The 20,935-nt window shown below is 45.1% G+C and overlaps 1 protein-coding gene across 5 annotated transcripts; it reads right to left on the bottom strand.

Annotated features, from left to right (window-relative positions):
- Positions 1-43: 43 nt before the first annotated feature.
- Positions 44-20,293, bottom strand: EEF1AKMT1 (EEF1A lysine methyltransferase 1). 5 transcript variants are annotated; one of them, XM_027557612.1, is made up of 5 exons: positions 20,157-20,292; positions 8,073-8,226; positions 6,436-6,518; positions 1,812-2,092; positions 44-1,056 (listed from the first exon to the last, which is right to left on the bottom strand). In XM_027557612.1, the coding sequence occupies exons 2-5, from the start codon at positions 8,217-8,219 to the stop codon at positions 887-889; spliced, it is 681 nt and encodes a 226-aa protein (XP_027413413.1). In that variant the 5' UTR covers positions 8,220-8,226; positions 20,157-20,292; the 3' UTR covers positions 44-886. The 5 variants fall into 5 exon arrangements, with proteins under 5 accessions (XP_027413413.1, XP_027413418.1, XP_027413414.1 ...); XM_027557617.1 differs by having other exon boundaries at positions 271-1,056; positions 6,436-6,515; positions 20,157-20,293; XM_027557613.1 differs by having other exon boundaries at positions 271-1,056; positions 20,139-20,292.
- Between the last annotated feature and the right edge of the window lie 642 nt (positions 20,294-20,935).

The following is a 20,935-nucleotide window of genomic DNA, read 5'->3' as shown; positions in this document are numbered from 1 at the left end:
AAGGGTTCAGGTCAACAACAAAGAAATACACAAAAAGAAAAACTGCCTTCAAACCTTGGGTAATTATTTCAGTTGCCACTATTGTATAACATTTTCCAGCCACTCTGCAAATATAAATAGTGCAAACATCAGAGCACTGGACAAAGGAGAGTAAATGTATTGCATGTGAAAAATAAAGCAGTTCCATTAACTGTGTTCGTCAGGTTAGCTCACCTTAGTTGTTAACAGGCAGCACATACCCAATGGAAGAATCGACTTTCCCCACCAAGATCCAGAAAGGTAACCTTTATTTGCACCTTCTCTCTGAATGGAAACATTTAACAAATATTTACTGGGCATGTGCCCTCCCTCTTCTGGACACAAACTGCATCCTCAACTACAAACTCCCTGGCTGTTAGAGCCAGGGGCTGAGGTCTTGGCTGGTCACTACGTACAGCTCTTTACCTGTGTTAAGTGAGGAGAGCAGACTGCTGCTGCTGCTAAGTCATTTCAGGTGTGTCAGACTCTGTGCGACCCCATAGACTGCAGCCCACCAGGCTCCCCCGTCCCTGGGATTCTCCAGGCAAGAACACTGGAATGGGTTGCCATTTCCTTCTCCAGTGCATGAAAGTGAAATGGAAGTCGCTCAGTCGTGTCCGACTCCCAGCGACCCCATGGACTGCAGCATACCAGGCTCCTCCGTCTGTGGGATTTTCCAGGCAAGAGTACTGGAGTGGGGTGCCATTGCCTTCTCCACTAGATGGGGTCTAAAAGTTCTTCCAGATATAATTCTACAGACTCAAGTTGGCAAAAGCACCCTGAGCTCCAGGGACATCCTAAGGAAATCATAATGTCTTTACCTCGAAAATGAGGACAGGGGAGGTGGTAGTTTTTCAGAGAGGAAACGTCACTTGGGTCCTTCCTGTACTGGGAGCTGCACTGACAGATTACAGTCCAGCCTGGAGTTGTAATTCACGAAACAGCGAAACTCATTTCCCAGGGTTCGAGTGTGTTCTGGAATAAACTTGCACATCTTCACTCCAAGCAGCTTTGCTGCCGCGTCCTCCATGACAGCACCTGAGGAGAACCACCAGACAAGCCTCAGAGCCACGCTGGCCGGGGCAAGGAGCTGCCAGTTCCACTCAGCAATAGGGGGAAGGTCACTGCTTTCTATCCTTTTACTTCCTCCAACATTTTTGCCAAGTTCCTACTATTTTTCCCTTTATCAAGAATTTTTCTGCCTCTATAAAGCTGAGATACTTAGAAATTGTAAAAATTACTTATATTCTACAAAGTAACAAAAGATAATTTTACTAAAAACTTTTTCCAACTTGGACTCAGCAGCCCCTTTCTGAGTAATATCTAATTGTGCAAACACATTTGTACCAGCTTCTGGCTGATGACTGCACGTCTCCCTCCAGCCCGTCCTCTGCACCAGGGGGAGCGAGGGGCTGCAGGCCTGAAAGTAGGGGGACCTACAGCTCATGTTTTCATTTTGAAACGCCAGGATAATCCCCCTCCCTCACCGGTGAGAACATCTTCTGTTCTGGTAAACCATCTAACATCTTGCTCTGACCTCTGACATCCACTTTAACCCCAGAGGTTGCATATTTCTTTATCAGCTAGAGAGGCTGAGCCAGACACGTTACTAGTACTGACACTGCTGAGTACAGATAGCACTCCCGGTGCCCTCACCTCGCGCCAAACCCCACTTCCTGGGCGTCGTGCCACAGAATTCTCAACAGGCCCCAAGAGGCAGCAGCACCTCAGCCCCAGGGTGCAGGGAGATAAGTGGAATGAGGTCACAGGGTGTGTGGTCGGCCAGCACAAACCTGTGCACAGCAGGATCTTTCCCCGGGTCAGGAGCTTGATGGTTTCTGACATTTTCCTAAGACATTCCTCCGAGAGATAGGGGGGATCTGCCACGACGATGTCAAAGCTGTGTGTGGCGATCCTCTCAGGTAAGTCCACAGGGTTCTTGTAGTCATAGTAGACAAAGTCCTCTCCGTATATGGCAAACCTGTGGTCGTACTCGAAGATGCAGACGGAGACATCGTCTCTGTGCCGCTCTCTCAGCTTCTGGTAGACACTGGGGGCGCTCACACATGCTATTCTGGAACAGAGAGACCCAGCTCATGAATGAGCTTTGTGATAGCATACAGCAGCAAATAACCACTTCACTGAAAAAGTATAGCCCATGTCAGATTTTCTTCACACTACAAACTAAAGTAATAACAGCAGTGAATTTTGGGAGGAATCTGGTGTTTACAGATCTACAAACTCATAATTTTTGAGTATGAAATGTATGTTTCATGGTAAAAAAATGTGAAACATTAGGTACAAGAGTTACGCAGCCCATGACCTGAATTTACCTGTTATTTTCCTGTTGGTCTCTTTTAACATTTATTTCAAATACTTTTAAGCCTCAAACTAAATATTTTCAAGTTATTTGGTAATATTCATATATTTAATATATAAAGAAAAAGCCTTAGGACTTTCAGATAAAGATGCAGAGGGAACACATTCATTTAGATTTGCTTCTTCAAAGCAATTAATCATGAGAAGGAAACCTCCAACAGCAAGACAATGAGGGAAGACAAAGGAAACATGCTCAGGAAGCTGACAGGCAAGGGTGTGGTCTGGGTGGCTTCTGACTCTGCAGGCCCAAGGGAGCCAAATCCCAAATTGGCAGCCAGGAAAGCTGAGAGGGAGCCTCGCCAACACCAAAGCACCCGCAGCTCAGGAAGCTGAAAACCAGGTAGCTCAAGAAGTAGGGGTGAAGGGGCGGCAGGGGGACTGTTTTTGGAAGGTCTATCGAAGAGGAAAAGACCCAGGATTCTCATCTCTGCACCAAGCCTCCACACTGTGGGAGAAAATGGGAAGGATGTTGTCCGGATGGGGGTAGGGGCACAGCTAGTGGTGAAGGGCCGTGTGGAATGGCAAGGATCACATTAAACCCACCAGATGTTGGGAGCCCTGACCTCCTGGAATGAGGTCAACGAGATGCGTGACTCCCAGGAAGGAAGGTGGCTCGCTCTGGGGCTCTTATCAGCCCACAAGAAAAAGCCTGGATTTACTGACCGGGCATTCCTGGGAAAACAGCTGATCCACACCAGCTAACTGCAGACACCAAGCAGAGAAAGCCTGCCCATGTATCAGAGCTTCCAGCCTTAGCGTGCCCATCTCAACTAGGAGCACACAGCAGAGGGTCAGCAGACCACTCAGGAGAGTCAGTGCGTACTAAAGCCAAAATATTAATAAAACATGAGAGGCATGCTGGAGTCAGAGACTGTGAAGAGAAGAAGTCCTGTAATGTGATGTCCTCAGAAGGATGAACAAGATACCTTGATAAATATCCAGAGACCTAAGAAATTACAGGTGATAAAGTACAGGACAGCAGAAATGGCAAAGTCAGTGGAAAGTTTCAAAGATAAAGTTGAGGAATTTTCCCAGAAGGTCAGGTAAGAAAGACAAAACATGTGAAAGGGACAGAAAGAAAAATGAATCAGGTAAAGAAGAACAGAAGAAAAAAAAAGGACAATTTTCCCAAACTGGAGGACCCGAGTTATGAGAACAGAAAGGTTTCCACCCCTTTCGACAAATGAAAGCACCATGCCAGGACACACAACACGGCATTAGGAGAAAACCCTAAGCCAGCAGGGGGCAGGGGTGCAAAAAACAGGTTTCTCATAAGAAATCAGAATGGCATTGTACTTCTCAATAACTAACACATCAAGAGAATGGGTAGAATAAAAATATTTTGAGACAGGTTTTTAAAATTTCCCTCTAGTGAAAAGTGTTGAAGGATGTACCCAACCAAGATAAAGCTGTGAACTAAGGACTGGGATACTGGATACAGGAAGGTCAGAACAAGAAAGATAAGAGGACACTCGGTAGATGGTGGAGGGAAATACCAAGACCAGAGCCGGACGTACACCAGCCCAGACAGAAGAGGTGGCAAAGCCAGGGGGGTGGGGGGAGTATTTTTTCCAAGGAGTTGAAATATGTCTAAGTTCGTTGGTTAAGAGATTTACACCACTGGGAGAATTTGAGGGTTAGTGATATGGACGTATAAACCCTATTTAACCAAGACAGGATATAACTAACACCAATTCTACACAATCACTTCCAGGAAACAAACATAGTAACACTTCCCAGGTCATTTTATGAAGCTACTAATATGAAACCCAAACCAAGGGAATAAAACAGGAAATTTCAAACTAATTATCACTCATGAAAGTTGCTGAGTTGTAGCCGACTCTTCGTGACCCCATGGACTTCTCCATGGGGATTCCAGGCCAGAGTACTGGAGTGGGCAGCCATTCCCTTCTCCAGGGGATGTTCCCAACTGAGGGATCAAACCCAGGTCTCCCCCACTGCAGGCGGATTCTTACCAGCTGAGCCACCAGGGAAGTATGTAGAAGCAAGAGCCTCAAAAAATATTACCAATGAGTCCAACCATAAAAATGGATATAACTACTGGGAGCACGGACAGGAAGCACACCTGTGTGCAGTGGAGGATGAAGAAGCTAAATCCTTAGTCTCTTAAGGTGAAATGTCTGTAAGTGACAAATGAACAAGTGCCAATATAAACAGGTTTAGAATTGTAGAAGAGCTGAAAGGCAAGGGGGGGACAAGGGGAAAATTAACAATGGATTATGTTGGGGGCCAGAGTGACGTACTCCGCCCGTGGCAAAGGTCATGAGGAAGGAGGCTCGACATACGCAAAGGCGGGATCGAGCCTCAGGAGTCCCCCTGGAACTCCTCGAGCATCTACCCCCATAACCAGAGCCTGCCTACTTTACTACTTTGTGCTCACCTACACCTCTGACTTTACAGGGGGCTGTCCCCCACCACCTCTTTCAGAGAAGGAGTTAACTTAGAGCTCCAGTTAATAATAATTCCTGGACGTGATAAGAGTGTTTTAACCTACAAACTCCTCTGAAGGTTCTCTAGCTTGCCTGACAGGCTTGTCCGGCCACATGTGATTGCTCACAGCCTCCCAACTGTGAGAGGCAGGAGATGCTTTAAACCTTCTAAAAACAGGTTCCTTAGAAAAGTTAGAAACTATTAGTATAAGTATAATGGGCTGATTAGAAACTGTATTGGTGAAGGGTTTTTCATTTGTTGAGCCAATGTTTGTTGCTAAGTCTCCACATCCCCTGCCCTTACACACATTAATGAATATACAGAAGACTACGTTAGACCTTAGGCTAAGTAAATTCTTTCCTTAACTAAAACCCATTACACCCTCACCCTATAGGAATGTAACTTTACTTGGGTGGCGTCTGTTTTAAGAATAATCACCCCTGGAGAAATAAGTGTCCTGGCTGACTGACCGCTGTCACAAGGAGAGGGTCGTAAATTGTCAGCAGGCCCCCCCCTGGCCAGAAGATGATGTAACACCCCTAAGACCTCTGTATACATTTGTGTGAAGCACCTGACTTTAATAAAAGTCAGGACTGCTGTCCCCACGTGACTTTAGTATAACATCTCAGTGTATAAAAACAGACTCTGGAAAATAAAGAATTAGGATCAGTTTCTCAAAATACTGGTCTCCCCATGTCGCTCGCTCTCTCACTCTGGTTGAGTCTCCATCTGGAGCTCGGAACCCCCCATGCTTACTAATTATGCCTGGGCTTCTAAGATCCAACCGGGGAGGCCTCAGTGTCTCCTCTCCTTCGGGAGAATGGAAGGACGCCTGCGGCCTACGTAAGTGATGCAAACTTCTTGTCTTGAAGTTTTATTGGTCTCCCGCGTAAACCAAGCTACTCAGCCTCTTTTCTCCACTGAATTTTCCTACTGAGCTATCCTCATCCTATTACTCTTTATATCTTTGATAAAATATTTAAATAAATAGGTCGCCGACGCCATCCCCGCTTTGAATACCCTGGATCAGCCGGGGCAGGACCTCGGCAGGATTATTTTGTTCAACAAGTCTTTCAGGACCATTTGACTTCACATGCACACAAAGTTCTGACAGAAATAAATACCAAACTAACAAAACCTATAATTCTCAAAATTTCAGAAAGATCAAACATTAAGATTTTTTTCTTTTAAAGCAATTCTAGGGGAATAAAGGAGAAGGCAATGGCAACCCACTCCAGCACTCTTCCCTGGCAAATCCCATGGACGGAGGAGCCTGGTAGGCTGTAGTCCATGGGGTCGCTAGGAGTCGGGACACAACTGAAGTGACTTAGCAGCAGCAGCAGGGGAATAAAAGGAATAGAAAAATGTTAAGGAACAGATGAAGATGACTTACATGGAACAGGGTTTTGAGTGTGCCCCTAGCGGCGACAGGAAAGCATTCTTTATTCCTTGTGGTCTTCAAATCATCAACCACAGGTTTTGCAGATTACAGGTGAACCTTCTTACAAACCATCTCTCATCCAGGAAGGACATTTAAAGTATTACTTTAGATTAAAAGGCAAAAGAGAAGAGAACCCAGTATCTCACCTGCCGCCCTCCCCGGCAGCTGCCACTGCATCCTCAGCAAGGCGCATGGCCGTCTCCGGGCTGTACCAGAACTGGCTCAGCTGCTGTGACAGGAACGAGTGAATTGTATTAGACCTGGCATACACGTGTCCTTTTAATTCGTATCTATTTACCAAAACGAATTCTGTCAACAGCCAGTGTCAGTGCTGGGCCATGCAGTATATTCTGCACTTCCTTTTGGTATGGCACCTCCTATTCTTCTAGAGTTAATAAACAAACCACTGTTGCATTTGCTTGGGTTCTCCGAAACTATCCCTAATTCTCCCAACATCATCCTGTAGCTCCTGAAAAGTGGTGCATGGGAAGTCAATGTTGTGAGACTTACCATGTCTTACACATTTAACATTTTATCCTCACATTTCATTGGTAACTCAGCTGGGCATAGAATCCTAGACTGAATGAAATTTTCACTCTAAATATTGAAGGCAGTGCTTCACTTTTTTTCTAGTTTCTAATAAAGCTATTGAAAAGTGCAATGTGACCCGTCCTGAGACACTGGAGGTGACATGCTTTTCTCCAGAAGGTTCTAAGATCTTCTTTGTCACCTACATCTAAAAGTTTCACTCATGCCTCCTGGGAGATTTCTTCATTTTTGTGAACAAAACAAGTGCCAAAAATATACAAATAGTTAATTCAGGTAGTGAGATTATGACTTGTTTTTTTATTCATGTTTACCTATTTCCTACACCAACCATAGATTACTTTCAGAATCGGAAAGTACATAGTATTTAAGCAAGCAAAAGGAAAAGAGAAAGACTACCTTAAGGTGGACTCAGGTTTCTAATATTTACTATTCAAAGCATCAAGCTAAAGACGAAAACATGACGAAAGAAAACTAGAGGCATCTGAGTAGGTGGAACATCCAGAGTAAATAAAAAGAAACATTTCTGTCCCAATTTCAAACAGATGATGAATTTTATATAATTTTATATAAAATAATATAAACTTTATATAACTTAGATCTACACTTGACACAAAATGTCAAAGACTGCACACACACACCTCCCAGCTGCAAAGTGATGAAGAGAGGCAGATCGATGATTAAGGTAGTCAAAGAAATTTCAAGCCTCATCTATTTCTCAACTATGCTTCAAAAAAGGTAGATTTCTACGTTACAGTTTAGGTTAGCTTTCCTCAACTCACTTTTAAAAATTCCTATTTTTATTTGGCTCATAAAAATACAATTAAAATACATACTGTGCACCAGGAACTATTAATATCTTCTTTAAAACCCCTTTCATCAATTTTTCACATGTTTAACACCAGTTGCCCCCTTACTGCAATGATCCCTTCCCATAAGGAATGCTGTGCTCCAGTAAAAACTGACAGAATGAATCTGTCTACAAGAAGTACAGTCTGTTGGACACGCTCTCTTCCCCTATCTGAAACGTCCCCTCCTCTGACCACCAAGCAGTCCGGGTCAGAATGAGGAAAATCTGCACTCCCAGTGTCTTAGCTACTGAACAGGCTATCAGCTTCCTAGTGACAAGCGAGACAAACTGGGCTGTTAGGTGGGGTAAAGACCAACAGTGGACTAGGTACAGAACACACTCCACACTGCCAACACGTCCGGATGGATGCGGAGCATGGTCACTTACCCAGTTCTCTTCTATTATCCCGATGTTGTACTTGTCGTCACCACAGAGGTCAGAGTGGTGGTGCTGCTGCTCAGCATAAAACTCCTGCAGAGCTGCAAGGGCGTATGAAGAAAGCTGGGGGGGCCCCTCGTCTTCGGAGTCACTCATCTCACACCTGCAGGGAATGAGTCAAGTGATGTTAGTGTGTTTTTCCTTTCCATCAAACAATTAAAAAAATTAACTCACAGCAATGATCCAAACTGGAAGTGAGTTGTATCAGGAAAACAGGTATTTAAAATTTCTGAGACCAGGAACCTCCCTGGTGGTTCAGTGGCCAAGACCCCACACTCCCAGTGCAGGGCCCGGGTTCTATCCCTGGTCAGGGAACGAGATGCCACGTGCCATAAACAAAGACCGGGCGCAGCCAAGCACATGCATACATATGTCTGCAGAGATCTTCCACTAACTAAAGCTGAACAAATAAATGCATGCTTACTCTCTCCATGTATACAGTTTTCACAATAAGACTTTTCACATTTTTATGACTCCTTGCAGAATGAAATCTGTAAAGATGTTTTGCTTTCTTCTGGTACCCCAGTGGTCACATGCAGATAATTCACAGTAGACTCTGAATCAGAGCTTTTTATGTGTGAATGTCATTGTTGAGGTGACCTAAGGCTCCTAGGTGTTACAATGGGACAAGTGAAGGATTGGTAAAGGAGGGGTAGAGGAAGAGATAGGAAAATTAAGAGATGAGAGAGGATGCAAATTACCATCACAATGAGATACAACCATACACCTACCAGACTGACTACAATGGAAAAGACAGGTAACACCGAATGTTTTGGGGGGTGTAGAATAATAGAAACGGCCTACTTTGCTGCTGAAATGTAAACTGATGAAAACATTTTGGATAACAATATTACCTTACCTCTGCTTCAAACTCAGAAATTCTGCATCATATAACTATATGAAACTCTTGTGATTCACATAAATAGACATGGAGAATACGTTCAAAGTGGAAATGTGTACTGGCAACAACTAAAACTGCTGAAATGTCCACTCACTGGACATTACATAATATAACAGACTGCTGTGTATTCCTACAGTAGGGTACTATATCACATGGAAAACATTTCCTTTTCTCCTCTGCTGGCTTGCCACCTGTAACTGTTATGTAGTTACTTGAAGGATTACAGGTTTATAGGCTATCTATCATGGCACGCGATCAAATAGCATTACACCACTTCTGTGTTATACAAAAACCTTACGATTTGTATATAACTTCCATTTCTCTCCTCCAAGCCTTTATGTTACTATTGTCCAACGTCTTATTTTTACATTTGATATAAACACACCACAGGCAAATTTGGCCTTGGAGTAATGAAGCAGGGCAAAGGCTAACAGAGTTTTGTGAAGAGAATGCACTGGTCATAGCAAACACCCTCTTCCAACAACACAAGAGAAGACTCTACACATGGACATCACCAGATGGTCAATACTGAAATCAGACTGATTATATGCAACCAAAGATGGAGAAGCTCTATACAGTCAGCAAAAACAAGACCGGGAGCTGACTGTGGCTCAGATCATGAACTCCTTATTGCCAAATTCAGACTTAAATTGAAGAAAGTAGGGAAAACCACTAGATATTCAGGTATGACCTAAATCAAATCCCTTACGATTATACAGTGGAGGTGACAGATTCACAGGATTAGATCTGATAGAGTGCCTGAAGAACTATGGATGAAGATTTGTGACACTGTACCGGAGGCAGGGGTCAAGATCATCCCAGGGAAAAGAAATGTAAAAAGGCAAAATGGTTGTCTGAGGAGGCCTTACAAACAGCTGAGAAAAGACAAGCGAAAGACAAAGGACAAAAGGATATATCCATTTGAATGCAGAGTTCCAAAGAATAGCAAGGAGAGATAAGAAAGCCTTCCTCAGCAATCAATGCAAAGAAATAGAGGAAAACAACAGAATGGGAAAGACTAGAGATCTCTTCAAGAAAATCAGAGATACCAAGGAAGTTTTCATGCGAAGATGGGCACAATAAAGGACAGACATAGTATGGACCTAAAAGCAGCAGAAGATATTAAGAAGAGGTGGCAAGAATACACAGAACTGTACAAAAAAGATCTTCAAGACCCAGATAATCATGATGGTGTGATCACTCACCTAGAGCCAGACATCGTGGAATGTGAAGTCAAGTGGGCCTTAGGAAGCATCACTACAAACAAAACTAGTGGAGGTGATGGAATTCCAGTTGAGCTCTTTGAAATCCTAAAAGATGATGCTGTGAAAGTGCGGCACTCAGTATGCCAGCACATTTGGAACTCAGCAGTGGCCACAGGACTGGAAAAGGTCAGTTTTCATTCCAATCCCAAAGAAAGGCAATGCCAAAGAATGCTCAGACTACCGCACAATTGCACTCATCTCACACGCTGGTAAAGTAATGCTCAAAATTCTCCAAGCCAGGCTTCAACAGTACGTGAACCGTGAACTTCCAGATGTTCAAGCTGGATTTAGAAAAGGCAGAGGAACCAGAGATCAAATTGCCAACATCCGTTGGATCATGGAAAAAGCAAGAGAGTTCCAGAAAAACATCTAGTTCTGCTTTATTGACTATGCCAAAGCCTTTGACTGTGTGGATCACAACAAACTGGACAATTCTGAAAGAGATGGGAATACCAGACCACCTGACCTGCCTCTTGAGAAATCTGTATGCAGGTCAGGAAGCAACAGTTAGAACTGGACATGGAACAACAAAGTGTTTCCAAATCAGTTCAAGGCTGTCTATTGTCACCCTGCTTATTTAACTTATGTGCAGAGTACATCATGAGAAACGCTGGGCTGAAAGAAGCACAAGCTGGAATCAAGATTGCTGGGAGAAATACCAATAACCTCAGATATGCAGATGACATCACACTTATGGGAGAAAGCGAAGAACTAAAGAGCCTCTTAATGAAAGTGAAAGAGAGTCAAAAAGTTGGCTTAAAACTCAACATTCAGAAAACTAGGATCATGGCATCTGGTCCTGTCAGTTCATGGCAAATAGATGGGGAAACAGTGGAAACAGTTATAGACTTTATTTTGGGGGGCTCCAAAATCACTGCAGATGGTGACTGCAGCCATGAAATTAAAAGACACTTGTTTCTTGGAAGAAAAGTTATGACCAACCTAGACAGCATATCAAAAGCAGAGACGTTACTTTGCCAACAAAGGTCCGTCTAGTCAAGGCTATGGTTGTTCCAATAGTCATGTCATGCGTGGATGTGAGAGTTGGACTATAAAGAGAGCTGAGCACCAAAGAATTGATGCTTTTGAACTGTGGTGTTGGAGAAGACTCTTGAGAGTCCCTTCGATAGCAAGGAGATCCAACCAGTCCATACTAAAGGAGATCAGTCCTGAATATTCAAGGACTGATGCTGAAGCTGAAACTCCAATACTTTGGCCACCTGATACGAAGAACTGACTCATTGGAAAAGACCCTGATGCTGGGAAAGATTGAAGGCGGGAGAAGGGGACGACAGAGGATGAGACGGCTGGATGGCATCACCGACTCTATGGACATGAGTTTGAGTGAACTCCGGGAGTTGGTGATGGACAGGGAGGCCTGGCGTGCTGCAGTCCATGGGGTTGCAAAGAGTCAGACACGATTGAGCGACTGAACTTAACTGAAATACAGCACACTGTTAAAAAATCTTTTAAAAAAACCTACATCGTAACCACTTACATTGCACTTCATTTTGTATTGATTAATACTGCCATCACCTGTCATTCTCCGTGTGCTTGAATGAACATTTCTTGTACCGCAGTTCTCTGGAGCTCCTCCTCTGTACTCACTCTGCCCTGCTTGCTTCCCATGAGGCTTCCCCAGAATCTATCAGTATTTCCTCAACTCAGAGCGGTCCCTGGGTTCCCTTCCCTGCGTAGCGGCCTGAAAAGTCTTTCGGGCAGTAAGACGAAGTAACCATCAGGTTCAGTCTGTTCATTTCCCTTTTTCAGGGACCACTGACCTTTGTGGCCTGGTGCCCGTTATCTTCAAAGACATTTTTCCCCACATATTTTACCTGTTTTTTTTTTTTCAGTTCTATCAGATGGGAGGGGAAATTTAGTCTTGTTACTCCTAGTGGAAGTTCATGACAGTGTTAAAAAAAAAAAACCTACAGCCATATATACTAACAAGAATCAATCTTAAGAATATGTTAAATCACAAAGTTACAGAATACATATAGTATCAATAATTCTATTTAAGTGAAGTTCAGAAACATGGGGATAAAAGCAAGTTAATGAAAAACCAAAGATTAAAGATAGTGGTTACCACCGGGAGTGAGGAATACATAATTTAAAAAATGTTTACTATATTATCTGCAGAGACCCATGGACTTAATTCTGTAACCAAAAAGTGTCTGAAATGGCTTCTAAACAGTTTGGGCCTTCCCCAAGTAATAATCTTTTTCAAAGAACTTAGAATAAATCTCATGAAAGGACTCATCTATTTTTCTACCCACACTTTTCACACTACAATGATTTCCATTAAGATATGAATTCAATGTAGGAAAATATAAGATTTTTTAAAAACAGAAAAGAATGTATCCAAGTACATGTATAGCTCATAGTAGAAGTCAGTAGTGCTCTGTGAAATGTTTTAGCAAAAAATACACACGTGTGTGTATAGGGTCGTGCATCACGACACAACTTCCTGCTGCAGGCTGTAGTCTTAAATGTTTGCAGTGTTTCACAGTGAACGATCTATAATTTCTGCACAGACTCATCTCAAGATGGAGAGGTTCTAATACTTTATACAAACAGCTCTTACCTGAAGCAGATACCTGGTATTTTTTATACTGATTGTGAAAAAGCATTTCTGCTCTTATTTATTTAGACATTAGGAAAACAATACTGGATTCAGAGCAAGAACTGGAGCTGAACTACCTAAGTGTAAATCATGGCTTTGCCACTTATTAACTACATAGCTTTAAGCAAGTATTTAACTCTTCTATGCCTTAATTTTCTCATTTATGAAATGGAGATAATGTTAAAACTTATTTAATAGAGTTGTTCTGAATTAGATGAGTTACTATCTACAAACCACCTAATCGTCCTTGGCACACAACAGGAACAAAAATATTACCTTCAGTACTGTTCAAGTTGCAGCATCTCACTGACAGTACGGAATCTGTGGTGACCACTAGTTTAATACCTTCATGTGACTACTTGGCAGCAGAGGGACCACAAGAAATCAATAATTAAAGCAACACTACGAAGAGTGACAGGAAATGACGAGCATGGTGAACGCTGTGTGCAGGGAGCACGACTGGCTCTGGCTTGTCACTTGTCACCTTCACAGATTAAGATGGACTGATGCTGAATGCTCTGGCCACTGGATGTGAAGAGCTGACTCATCGGAAAAGACCCTGATGCTGCAAAAGATTGAGGGACGACAGAGGATGAGATGGTTGGATGGCATCACCGAGTCAATGGACATGAGTTTGAGCAAACTCTGGGAGACAGTGAGGGACAGGGAAGCCTGGCACGCTGCAGTCCACGGGGTCACAAAGAGCTGGACACAAGTGAACAAGCTATCACTGGATCACTTTTAGACAAAATGCAGATTAACAGATCTATCATCTCAGAGCACAAAATAAAGTGGTCAGAGAGATGAGACTGTTCAGAAGGTAGACATCATCAAGGTGGGATCTAAAGGTGGGAAGGAATGGTTAGAGTGTGTACAAAGTTATTAGAAGGATCTGGGAAGACTATCTCCATACTGAGAGAATTGTACTGGCACAATCTATCTGATGGAACTGCTTTGGATCATTAGTCTATTCAAAGGCTTTCAACTCCCAGGAGAAGACTTAAAATGTTAATTTCAGTCAGTTTGGGCCCTTAACTCAGCAGTGGCTTCCTATCCCTTCTCCTTATTTTTGCCTCAGGAAGGTTTTATGCTCAGGGGTTAACTTATACAGCTAAGTGAGGACAATGACACAGCGAGGTCAATGCCACTGAAAGTTTGCTGTTGCCAGTTCTAGAAATCCAAGTCACAGCACAGCGGGAAGCACCACATAAGACTGGTCACATGCAGAAACAAGGAGGCAGAAAGAAAACGGGGACAGTGTTTTTACTGCTCAGACAGTGGGCGGAAGGGGAAAACATCCTATGAGGGTAGAGAGGACTTTCACGTGCACCTGAGAGCTAAGCTATGGGGAAGATGCAAGCCCCTCCAGCCCTGAGACGAACGGACGCCAGGCAGACAGCCGTGCTGGAGTCTCAGAACGCAACTCCAACAGCTCCAGGAGCAGCGTGTATGTAACCAGTGGGGCAAAGCGGGCAATAAAGACCCCTTTCTTCAAATACTGGGAACCTGGATTTTGATTGCTGATGGTACTTCTGATCATGGAGGCAGAGGCAGGCAGCCATTGCTGCAGCACTCCACCCCCCCACCCCCAGTAGAGGCAACTCTGCGGGGATTTAAAGCGCTACGACCACCCCGCCCCCTTCACGGGCCACATATTTAAGGACCAGACCATTATAAACAGCAACCGCATACGTGGAGGGATTTAGAAGGTGCATGTACATGCCCGGGAAAAGGTGTGGGCTTAGAAAGACCTCAAGCTTCCTCAGGCTGATGTTTAGCACAAAAACAGACTATAATAATAGCAATGACAACAACAGAATGACAGAAAAAGCAAATCTTGGAGAAGGGGGAAAATCTGATTTCCAGCACTTTGAACAAAATCATACTGTGAACAAAGTATGAACAAAATCATACTTTATAAACAAAGTATGAACAAAAGCACTTTGAACAAAGCATACAAAGAGACAGCAAAGCATGGCCCGTTGAAAAGAAAAAAGCCATGTCTGAAAAAGGCCACACAGCACTCCTGCTAGACAAAGACCCCAACTGTCCTAAATACGCTAAAAGACCTAAAAAGTACGGACAAAGTTAAGAAAACAATGCATGAACATAATGCAAATATCAACAGAGATGGGATACACCTTCAAGTGAACCATGCTCACTGTCCCAGAAGAAAAGATAAAGGGAAAGATTATTAGCTTTTGTGCAGGGCTGAGAAAGTCTAAGAACACTGCAAACCGAGCTGCAAGGTACAAAGAGGCTTCATACTGGTCTTGTATTTCAGGATTCAGAATCATGAAAAAAAAATTTAATGCTTTCAAAACAAGTTTTTTATAAATGATGAATATAAAATCTATCAGGTGTTTTTGCAAAAGTAAATCCCTGACTTGTTTCCCCTCCCCACAAGATACAGAGTAAGAATTTGGACAGAGTTCTACATGAAACCTAAATATGAAATTCTCATTTATCAGTTGATCCTTAAGGGCTCCAACACTTAATATTTTTAGTAAAGGTCCATTAAAATTAAGGAATCAACAAACCACTGGGCAGTTGCTTTCAACTGTCATTTATGATGCTCACTGAAAATGCTGAAGGAAAAGAACAGTCAATGTGGGACTGCATGTGACAGATATTCAAAGGGCATGGATCTACAAAATCACAAACGATTTAGAGAACACTGCCGGAGAAGCAAACGCTGACTTCAAAAAGCAATCCAAGGAAATCTACGTACATCGTAGCCTCTGGCATCTGGTCAAAAGTGATTCTTCTTTATAGAGACATCATTTTGTCCAATCTGTTAACCAGATCAAATCAACCTTAACACATGTCTCATCTGACACGGACTATTCCAGTCAGTTCTACATGAGGCAGATGGGTTGTTTACTGACACTGTGGTGAAACTGTCATGACACGGGACTCATGCATCAAACATGCCACGAGACTGGCTCATCAGCTTTCTGGGAAGCAACTGAATGCTTCCAGGTCACCCTTCTTGTCATCACAGACTCCATACACATCTATAAACAGACAGAGTCTGTGGATGGGATCAGCTTTGCAAGGGTACCAAGCATCCCAGGGTGGCTTCTGTTTGTAAAGTACAGGGAGGAGATATTGACCATACTTTAGAATTTGTAAAATAGAAAGGACAGCCCTTAAAACAAGCAAGATCTCTTTCTTGTGTTCTCACATAGCTTAACAGAAAACATTTGTTCACCATGAAAGAGAAGTGATTAAAAAATGTAACCAAAGAATCTTGAAAACTTGCTCCGCATAGTAGTGTCTGTTTCTTCTAAGGCAAGTGGAGAAGATCACTGCCTGCATCTGATGATCACGTCCCCGTGCCCCAGGTGCCCTGATGCAGCAGTGCGACGAGAAATCACACAGATGGCCTCGGGACACAGGTTCCTGCCTGCTCCAGGACGGGGCTGGGACATTTCCAGAGGGGGTCCAGTGATCAGTATGTCCAAAGAACTGCTGAAAGGACCAACACCCTTGTAACAGATAAGCAGTCTTAACATAGCATCAGACAGCTAGTGGGTATTTTAATGTCACTACTAGGCACCCCTGAGCGACTGCAGACCACCAAAGGCCGCCCAGAAGCAGAGTGTGTTTGGAGTTAAAGCAGTCTCTGTGCACGTCACAGGGACAGGGGTCGCCAGAGACACTGATGCTAACGTACAGACTCCACGAGATCACAAACAGCAGGGAAGCCAGGCCCTCCAAGACCAAACACGTGAGCTCAGCTAACAGAACAATGACTTAAAGTATACTGTACTTATAAACTCTAAAGTTTTATAATTCACCTTAAAAACAAGAAAGATGAGGGCAGGGAAGCTGAAGAGTTATAGAACCCACAACTCAAATCAGAAGCGAATGATTTTAATCAATGATTCAGAAATGCACGATCATATAACCAACTTGTTATAAGACAGGGTTGTTTAATAGGAAAAAAACAAGGAAATGTTTTCTTCCACAAAGTTTCCAAAATCACATCTTCTTGTATCACTCATGACCCTCTGACTCTCCCTACTGACTTAAATGGTATTTCTTCACACAAATACTTTTCATGAACAGGTTATTTCCTTAATAAGTTACTTCTTGCTTCAGTTCTTTTACTTCAAAATAAAAGTATAATTTACTTATTGGTCTCTACCGATATTCCTTAATTAAAAACTTTTCTTAAAATACAAAGTTGACAGCCTTAACTTTTGGCACATGTATGTGTGCATACGTGATGGAAGACTGCAAGCCTTTCCAGCATCACCCATACAATAACAGCTCTAGATGCTACACACCAGGCATTCACCTGCTTTAGAGCTACACATGGGAACAGGAGTTTTTTAAGAAGCTGCTACAGTCTGGGAGGGAAAGAGAATGCCCACTGACTGGGCACCAGACCCTGGCAAGGGCTGCCCAAAGGTCCCACATTTGTGCTAGAAGCTGCTGAGAAATGGAGCAGAACTGCTAAGGGGGTGGACTTAGTGCTCTGATGAGGGGCACTGTTCACAATCATTAGTAACAGGAGAGCGAAGCCACAGGGCTGAACCATGGAATGCAAATACCCTCATCATGGAATATGACACCTGGGGCAGGTTTATGTACAGAACGACACGCACGCGATGACAGGGCACCTGACGCTTACACGTCCCACGAACACTGCCTTTCAAAGTCAAGTCTCTGGGGACTCACGGGCTTTCCATTCCATGAGCACCACTTCTAGAGCTCCCTGCAGCGCTGGATCAAGAGGTGATGAGATCACCTCCATCTCAGTCACAAGCTGGTTTACTCCCCAAAAGGTGTCCTTCTAACTTCACATTTTTGCCAAGATCAGCTCTAATGAATCAAATGCACCACTACTGCAAGGATTCTGTCTTGTTCAGTTAGTCAAATATATGTTAATCCTTGCTAAGTGGAAGGCCCAGCTTCTACTGTGGGGAGAAGTGCGGACGTGATGAAAGTACATGTATCCAAGTGCCTTCTGAGAGGTCGTCCAAATGCTTACTAGCTTCCAGGGACACCCACAAGACACATCTTTTCTTTTCCTTCAGGATCTCTCTAAAGGTTACTACTCTAGACAGGGAATCCTAAAAATGTCTGAGCAAGGTGATTATTCTGCTAACAAACATACTGCCATTCTCCCATCTCCTCTCATTGTCAGAGTAAAAGAAAGCTTAGAGGTCTCAGGAATCTTGGAGAGAAAGCCTTGACTATCTTTTCTCTTTGTCCTCTTCTTAGAAAATGAAAATTACCATAAATTATGATTTTAAGTAATATGGAGGAGAAAAGTACAGTAGGTCCAGGAGAAAGCTCTGACTCTGCCAGCTTTGGGTCAAGCTGAATATATGACGACAGTTCAGTTTTCTTTGAACAGCTTTATGCATCTTAGGTAAACTTAATATGCTCCAGTGAGGAAAATACCTATCAAGAAAACTACCCCCTTTTGGGACTTCCCCAGTGGTCCAGTGGCTAAGACTCCCCTGCTCCCAATGCAGGGGGCCCAGGTCTGATCCTTGGCTGGGGAACTAGATCCCACGTGTTGTAGTTAAGAGATCCCATGCTGCAGCTAAATATGACACAAGATCCCAAACACAGCAACTGAGCCCTGACACAGCCAAACATGAACAAAGACTGCGCTCAAGGCTAAAATGATTCTTAAAAATTGTATTGAAAATTACAAAAAAAACTTTATCCCTTTCTGTAGGTTTGGAAATAATGTTTGTAGATAATGTAATTTCTTCAACTCACTCAAGCTACTCTGACCAAAGACCCCAAAAATATGAAACCTTTCACCCCCAGAAAACTGGATCATACACTCCAAGGCAGCACATGTATAAACGTGAAATTGTCACGCTGAGTAGCTGCCTGTGCATTTTCAGAGCCTCAGTGGAAGATGTGAGGTATTTCCAGGGTGCCCACCTGTCTCCCAGAGACCACACCAGTTCACCTGAGGTGATGGGGGGCCACCAACATTTGCTCAGAATGGTGTTCCTTCACAACGCTTACAATCTCCTGGGAGCATCCCTACCTAACGACCTAGTGTGTGTTCATTCAAGGTAAAGCAAAGGCGGGTGGCTTTCTCTTTCCCTTTTTAGAAAGCTCTGTCAAGGGCTGCTGCTGCTGCTGCTAAGTCACTTCAGTCATGTCCGACTCTGTGTGACTCCACAGACGGCAGCCCACCAGACTCCGCCGTCCCTGGGATTCTCCAGGCAAGAACACTGCAGTGGCTTGCCATTTCCTTCTCCAATGCATGAAAGTGAAAAGTGAAAGTGAAGTCGCTCAAGTCGTGTCCGACCCTCAGCGACCTCATGGACTGCAGCCTACGGGGTGCCACTGCCTTCTCCGCTGTCAAGAGCAGAAAGTCTAAATTATCTCCCAGGCCTGCCATCACGTTCACGAGCCAGAGAAAGAGCCACAGATTACTCGCGGGAGTGCGGGAAGACACCACACACACCTTGGCAGATGCCAACAGCAAGTGCTCAGATAAAAAAGAAGCAACACCACTTTAGCAAATATTAAAATCCAACGTCTCCTGCGAGAGACTGCAGGTACAGTCGGTTCCTGATTCCAGCTGCACCACGACACTGCCTGGAACAGCTGAAGGGCAAGGAAAAGTGCGCGAGTCCACATACTTTCCTGTGTACACATATGAATGCGTACGGATGTTTCCACAGCTGCATTTGTGGATTGACAATGGCTTTCAATTTGCAACCTGAAATCTGTTAGCTAATTACTTAGAAATAAAAACATGAAAACAAAAAAGTTGGCTTTAACTTCAAAGCAAATAATTCCGAACAGCAGATTAAGAAAACTACTTTCATAGCTGAAAAAGAAAAAAAAAAAAATTGTGTGGAGGGTGGATCTCTAAATTGTCCATATTTCCAGCATCCGGGCCTCTACAGGGACGCGGGCGGACGGGGCCGACGAGGGGCGGCAGGTTGCCCCGTGCCCCTCCACAGAACGACGCCGCCCGCGACCCCGGTGTCCACACGCACACCGTCCACCGCCACGGGCTGCCACCACAACCGCCCCGCCTCCCGGAACACGCCCAGGCGGCCCCCCTCCAGACACCACCCCCCTCCCCTCCACGCCTTGGAGACGGCCGTTACTCCACACGCTGAGACCCCGGCTGAAGCGCGGCTCCACGCGCCCGGGCCCGGCCCCGCGGCCGACCTGAGCACACCCGAGACGGCAGCGCCTCCCAACCCCTTCCGCCCGGCCCCGAGTACCAGAGCCGCTACCCTGACCGTGTCGGGAGACGCGGACGAGCGGAGTCGGCGCGGGCTCCTCACTCCACTCGCCGCTCGAATCCACGCGTGCTCCGTAGCCCGCGGGGCCTGGTCGGGCAGCCAGCTGCGTTTGCGCGTGCGCACTGCGGCCCGCCAGGCCGGAAGCGTGCGCGGGGGCGCGTCCGCGCAAGCACAGCAGTCCCGCGGGGCGGGGTAGGAGGGGGCCGGGTCGTGGGCGGGGCTGCGGGCTGGCCCGGTCCGCGGGCTGGCCCGGTCCGCGCACGCGCAGACGAGCGCTCCCGGGAGGCCCTTGGGCACCGCGCCAAGTGCAGGGCCGCCTCGCGCCGGGAGCTGCGCGGCTGAGCACGTGTCCGCGAGGACCGGGGCAGCAGAGACGCTGCAGGTTTTAAGGCGCACCAAGAGACCTGGCGTTTGCACTTCACTGTACGTTTCACAAGCAGCAAGGCCCCGTCTGTTCCGCCTCCTCCGTCTAATGGGGAGATAGACATAGCCACCGCTGCGTTAGAGAAGGCCTTTAAATAAAACCCCGCACACCCTCCGCGGTGCGTCTGTCGGAGCCACGGTAGACCCCCGCCTAACACCGAGGGTTCCCGCGACCCGAAGACGCGGTCCCCGTTCTGAGACCGCCTACGAGCTGGGCAAACCCTCCCCTCATGAAGCAGCAGCGCTGTGTGCAACGACTCACGGGCGGGAGCACGGCCTCCGCGGAGCCGGGTCAGAGCCGACGCCTGCGCGCGGACTGGAGGTGCTTGCAGACCCCGAGCGGTGTCATGACT

This window comes from Bos indicus x Bos taurus, chromosome 12 (genome assembly GCF_003369695.1).
Source record: "Bos indicus x Bos taurus breed Angus x Brahman F1 hybrid chromosome 12, Bos_hybrid_MaternalHap_v2.0, whole genome shotgun sequence".
NCBI classification, from domain to species: domain Eukaryota; kingdom Metazoa; phylum Chordata; class Mammalia; order Artiodactyla; family Bovidae; genus Bos; species Bos indicus x Bos taurus.
The sequence above is the reverse complement of the archived record's forward strand: the minus strand, read 5'-3'. Positions and strand labels throughout refer to the sequence as shown.

Excerpts from the sequence above, each read along its gene's own strand:
- EEF1AKMT1 (XM_027557612.1), bottom strand. The coding sequence starts at position 8,219 with ATGAGTGACTCCGAAGACGAGGGGCCCCCCCAGCTTTCTTCATACGCC. Across the intron at positions 6,519-8,072 it reads GGATAATAGAAGAGAACTGG|CAGCTGAGCCAGTTCTGGTA; the intron begins GTAAGTGACCAT and ends TTCCTGTCACAG. Across the intron at positions 2,093-6,435 it reads GCTGCCGGGGAGGGCGGCAG|AATAGCATGTGTGAGCGCCC; the intron begins GTGAGATACTGG and ends TCTCTGTTCCAG.